The 6,208-nt window shown below is 48.4% G+C and overlaps 1 protein-coding gene across 1 annotated transcript in view; it reads left to right on the forward strand.

Moving 5' to 3' along the window:
- Positions 1-2,724, forward strand: part of LOC144165027 (sphingomyelin phosphodiesterase-like) — a 45,580-nt gene extending 42,856 nt beyond the window's left edge. Inside the window, exon 13 of the mRNA XM_077695190.1 lies at positions 2,406-2,724. Coding sequence (XP_077551316.1) covers positions 2,406-2,514 — 109 coding nt within the window. The 3' untranslated portion in view covers positions 2,515-2,724. The remainder of the gene's footprint in view (positions 1-2,405) is intronic.
- The last annotated feature ends 3,484 nt before the right edge of the window (positions 2,725-6,208 follow it).

Below are 6,208 nucleotides of genomic sequence, written 5' to 3' on the forward strand. Positions count from 1 at the left end.
AGCGAGTGTCTCCAGGTTACCCGGACGATCTGCTAGCGAGCGCGAAGAGTTCGAAGCGTTTACCGGCATGTGGGAGCGTTCTTGCAGGCAAAACAATTTACTTCAAATCTTTATCATTCTGTTTTCTTGTCAAACGGTACTGCATAATGTCTTCTCTTTAAAACTACCGTAACAGACTGACCAGCAATCCAGATTACACACCAACAAGCTATTTTGAAGGCCACCAAATGCCATCTGCACGTCCCTTCAGGAGCGGTGCGATTGTTGGCTGGGCTATTTTTCGCTCGACTGCTTGCTACTAAAGAGCGGCGCCATTCGTAACTGAAACGGATGTTGTGGCTGCATCGATGGTCAGGTGATGTGCTCTACTAGGTTTTGCAACTTCAACCAGCGATAGACCGGCACTGTGGGGAAAAGAGCGAAAAAGGGAGACACACACACTTGCCTTCGCATTTGTCATCTGCCTGGCGCCTTTTCTCGCTTTTTTTTTTCGGAGTGTAGGGTACGTCACCAAGCAGCCGGTTATTGGTGCTTTGCGGGACTGGTTCGAGCCATTGTAGTCAAACGAAATTGTTTCACCATTCATAGAAGTGCCGTGAGATGTAATTGGAATACGGGAGCTGTGGGCCATCCGTACATCGGAGCGCCGTGTGGATGCACCTGGGGTAACTGTACGGAGCAGAACATGCATGCTGGTATGCCGACGGCCCGACTGTGCCTCCCAAACAGCTTCTCTTAACCTGGCTTCGACCATTCTTCGCAGCATACTAGTCTCAGCGGTGACGCTGCTAGCAGACACAGCTAAACTTATTTAAAAAGAAAAATGGGCGCTTCAGATTCCTGTGATGGTACCACCCGCCGCGGTGGCTCAGTGGCTAAGGCGTTGCGCTGCTGAGCACGAGGTCGCGGGTTCGATTCCCGGCCGCGGCGGCCGCTTTTCTGATGGAGGCGAAAAGCAAAAACGCCCGTGTGTACGAGATTTCGGCGCACGATAAAGATCCCCAGGTGGTCAAAATTAATCCGGAGCCCTCCACTACGGCGCGCCTCATCGCCTGCGTTGCGTCGGCGCGTTAAACCCTACAATCATCATCATCATCATCATCCTGTGATGGTACCGCTTCTTTAGCAGCTGGTGTGCGCTGGAAGTGTGCGAGGGACGCTGCCAGGTGTGTCTCTGCTATCATCGCCATTGCTGAGACCATTATTCTGCGAAGAAAGAAGATGGTTGATGCATATAGACGGGCTATCACCATCGGCAGGCGCGCGTGCGCATTCTGCTTCTTTCGTTCACCACCAGTGCAGCTGCACGGCGCTCCCAGGTGGTTCGGCCGCATCTTCTGGGTTCCAGTTACTTAATTCTGACGGCACCTGTACGGCTTCGCGTACGCCCGCGCTTGCGCCATTTCGAGGCGAACGAACGAAGAGCTGGATTGGCTTATCAGGTTTTCCTGTGGTGACCCCAGACGTGACGCCAGACATGAGCGCATAGATATTTGTGTAAAGAGCTACTACATCCGAATGAAAGGCCCGCAAAGAATCTGGAAAATGACCGAAACGTGGCGGTTACAAAATACGGCAGACAGATAAAAAATGATACTCCGAAATGATAGGGTCACGGTTTAGAAACATAAAACATGATCGGGCCGGGAAATGTGGATCCTCAGTATTTAATGTGCTATGCGGCAAATACTGTCGTAATTTTTGTTTTTAATGTTGCGCAAAAACATAATCACGTAAAACATTGCGAAAACGCGTTTCTTAACTTTCGTTCATGTATGTTTTCTTCAGATCTGTGAGCACATTCTTATTACAAGAGCGTCGTACACGGCTTAGGGTACATGGTTAGAGCGTACCAGCTGGGGGTAGTGTTGCTCTATATTCATACATGAGACATTCAGCCTTCATAGATTCATTCTTTATGCACTCAGTTAAAAAAAATGCAAAAACGCGATCATACAAGGAAGCGCACGAAAAAAAACGTTCTACCATCGCACTGTCGTCAGAAAGAAATTGACAAGCAGTGTACGCCAGTCGCTAGCAGCCAGGGACGTAGCCAGGGTGGGTGTTTCGGGGTCAGAACACCCCTTGAAATTTACGCATGCAGAACAACGACACATTGTTTCGGCGTCCGGCGCAGTCTTTCTTTTTATTTTTTTTTATTTTCCCGCTGCCGTATAACACACCCCCCTAAATATATTTCTGGCTACACCATTGTTAGCAACCTTGACGAAGGGAGAAATCTATTTAAGCAGCCGGGCCACGGGGTCGTTCCCGCCACTTCCCGGTCGCTTCTTCTGCAGATAGATGCCGCAAAGAATGATGTTGGTGTCGCATTTACTGGCTGCCATAATGCTCACTAAAGCTGGTGGCCAAATGAATAATATAAAGGTCGCCTCTAATTTCAGGTTCTTCTACAAAAGTGTGCTCCCCAAGAAGGCTTGCAGCGTGCCTTGCCGGATCAAGATGCTTTGCGAACAGAGGACCTCGCAGTCATCCAAGCTGAAGTTCTGCTGAGATGGCGGTTTTCACCAAACGGCGTTGGCGCCCGCCCTCGTGGCAGTGGTCACTTCACATGTGACCGAAAGAGAACGTATACAACGGTGGAGCGATGCTTTCTTGCTTTCCTTTTTGCAGAGACAGTGAAAAACGAAAGATCGAGTCAGGCATAGTTCCTACAAAGCAAGCCTATTTTTCACAGTGCTGGGTCCACAATAAACATTTCACTGTGAATTCTGACGTGCTTCTTTACTGTTGAAACACGAATACACAGAAAGCATCTGCGTAGTAAATTTTGAGTCTATAGCAGAAAATTTTACGAAGGTATTACGTGTCACATGAAAGAACCATCGCACCATGGACAACGTCGGAAGAAGCACTTGTGGCAAGGTAAAGCTAGATCTCTTAAATATGATCGAGCAACTGGCCCAACAACGTACTTTACTAGAAAATAATCATTTCGTAAAACATGGTGCTCGCTCGTCAAATATGGTCACGTAAGACACCATCGCTTGCGTCAGTCGGCCAGTGCCGTCTAAGAAAACCCAGAGCCCCGCAGTGCTCTGCATTTAAACCAAGCATAGTTTGCGCAGTACCAACAGCAGTACGCATCGGTACTTCTACGTTTACGTGTGCTTTCGTAACCTGCACTGTTTGTCCCACTTTTCTTACTGATATACAAAGAATGTGCCCTAAATTTAAGCGCAGATAGTTTGTTCGGCAAGCTTATAAGCCCTGCCTAATTTGCATTTGCTTTTGCCGGCCTCAGCCAATCGCACAGCTGGGCACATATGACATCATAGGTTCTGCTGCGGGAAATGAGCTAGTGGGTCGCATGACCATTGCCTTTTTTAGGGGCGAAGCTCCTAAAGCCGTGGGTCTGTCCATCCCTTGTGTCTCGTGGTACGTGACCGCCTAGTTCGATGACTCACTCGCAGGTGGCGCTGGTGTGAGTGACGTCATGATGACGTCACTCGCACGTGACTGACACTATAAAAGACAATCGCTGTTGACGCGCTTCCTCTTTCGCAACGAGTCACCGGATGGAGGAGGTGGTTGTTGACAAGGCTGCGGAGCGGAGGGCGCGCAGGGAGGCGTCAGCGCGCACTCGCCGACAGGATCCCGCCGTGCGCGAAAGAGAGGCCGAAGCATCTCGTCTAGAAAGTCGCGCTTAAACCGCGCGTCGGCAGCTTCGGGCTGAGCTCGCTTGATGCGTTTTGCAGCCGCCTCGCGAGCTCTCACTGCATCGGGGTTTGCCTGCCGATACGAGCGCTTGCTTGCAGCCTCACGAACCCTACAACAACAACAACAACAAACGAACAAGAACAAAATAAAAGAACAAAATAAAAGTTGATTTGTACAATGTACGCGCACACAGTCTTACGTCTTTCTTAATGATGTAATGGGCGAACTTTCACGGGAGAGTTACGGTTACCGATGATCTCCCCCTCTCGAGCTTCGCCCCACTTATCATCATTCATTCCGTGGATATGGCGTGATTTTTTTTTCCTAATTTTGTAGCTTATTTGAGCGAAGTTTACGTTAAAAGTGGCGTCAGTGTGATTCTAACGCGGCAATCTTTTGTATGAACCAAACTTGTGTTTTCTCTTCCTTGGCTCCTTTAACGGAAAGAGGCAGGCTCAGAACACAAAGACAGCACGCAAGTAGCCACGAATCTGCTGGTTATCGGCAAATGTCGGAAGACGATAGTGTTCCGCAGCTCCTGCCACGTGACTGCCTCTTCTCTCCCTTCTTCCGCCGCCCCTCCCATCCCGGTACTCGCATGGAAAACGAAATGTAGGTTTGCTGAATGCAATTACCTTTTCCAGCGTTCGCACTGCCGGCGCGGTACATCTTGGGACCATATTTCCCTGCTTGGCGGGGCGCGCGAGCCACGATCTCCAAGTTTGAGCGAGAGCCTCTTTTGTTCGGTGGTCTAAATATTGTTTTAACGCATTTTTTGTTTGTTTTAGACCGCAATCATTAAACCCACCTCTATTTTTATTAAAAGAACCGTTTTGTTTTTATTAAAATATTCGTAACGTTTTATTTTTGCTGAAAAATGTTCACAGGTATGCAGTATGGTACCAGGTTTGGTAGCCACGAAATGCTTTGCCTCTTGATGAATTCTTTTAACGTTTCGCCGAGCGGCTGAGTAGCAGGACAGAGAGTGTTGTCCAGTGGTAGAAAGTGCACATTTTTACATCAAGCGGTGACCCGTGTCGTTCCTCTCTACAGCGGGCACTGGTATTTCGTTGGTTGTCATAATAAAACATCTTTATTCAACTTTTCGCGCTTAAGTAGACAAAACCCGGAAATTTCGGAATTTGAAACAAAGTTTTGGAATTTGGAAACAATTTGGAACAAGAAAAAGCCTACATTAATCGTGTAGAAACTTGGGTGCGGAATCATTTAAAACCACGTTGTAGGACTTCTCTTTTTGTTGTCCCTTGGAAACACAATTCTCAAAAAGTATTGGCGGGTTTCATACCCCGAAGGTACCCCTACGTTATGAGTCACGCCGCATGTTGCGGGGCGACAGAGCAATTGAGACCATCTGGGAATTTTTAACGTGCGTCAAAATACCGACACATAGAAATTTAGGTTTTTATTTACGTCAGGAAAACGACCCTTGGGTACTGTAATCGAACCGTCATCCTTGTGGTCAGCAGCCAACGACCCGTATTTACACTTTCCAGGGGTATGAACTTTTTAACTCGAAAGTGTTTTATTCCCGGGTACACGAAGATTTTGCTGACGTCATATCCGTCACAGAAGTTACGCCTGTACAACGAAGCAAGCGGCCTGTAAAGGGTGCACCCCCGCACACAGGTCTTCTTGCGGGGAAGCAACCTTTAGTACTAAAGAGTACGTTATACTTAGGGTTGTTCGTTTTCGGGTTTTATCATTCGACACGGAAGTATTTTATGCCGCTATACCCCATGAATTCACTGACGTCATATCCGTCACGGAAATGACGCCAGTACACCTTTGCCGAAGCTTTCGCCAGCAGGGCTTCGCTCGCCAAGCATACGCACACGACAGCCGCCGACCCGACAATCATGCTCAGCTGCAGATATCGCTGCACATTTCACTTTCGTGTTTTACCGATTCCTATGACAGTGGAATCGACCACAGTTGCTTAAGCAAATTACGAAATGCGACAATATTCGCATTTCGGATGCGCTGCGTTGCCGTCGTGTAGTGTAGCAATCCTGCGGCCCGTTTGTCTTTACACAGTCGCAGCGAAGGAAAGGCAAAGGCACTGTTTCATAAAGCCGGGAGGCTGCGAGAGTGGGTCAGTCCTGGAAAGTGTAAATACTTGACTAGTGTAAAGCTGCGCCCTGGCCGGGTCGTTGGCTGCGGACCACAAAAATGCGCGTTCCATTACAGTACCCAAGGGTCGCTTTTCTGACGTAAATAAAAACCGAAATTTCTATGTGACGGGATTTTGGCGCCCGTTAAAGATTCCCAGGTGGTCTAAATTGCTCTGTCGGCTCAGTCTTGCACTCTGCTCGCGCTACCAGCAGCAGCAGCATTGCGGCATTGGTGCGCATACCTTCCCTCTTGTGAAGACCAAGAGAGAGTTGATAGCCTTGTGACTGATCTGAAGGGAAAATGCCCGAGATGTTACGAAATTGATGGTACTTGAAATAGAAAAGCCCCGAATCGCGTTGATCGTGCATTATCAAAAGCGGATGGTCGAAGCGTT

The sequence above is a fragment of the Haemaphysalis longicornis genome, unplaced genomic scaffold (assembly GCF_048455015.1).
Source record: "Haemaphysalis longicornis isolate Haplotype H1 unplaced genomic scaffold, Haemaphysalis longicornis Haplotype H1 scaffold_14, whole genome shotgun sequence".
Classification (NCBI taxonomy): Eukaryota; Metazoa; Arthropoda; class Arachnida; order Ixodida; family Ixodidae; genus Haemaphysalis; species Haemaphysalis longicornis.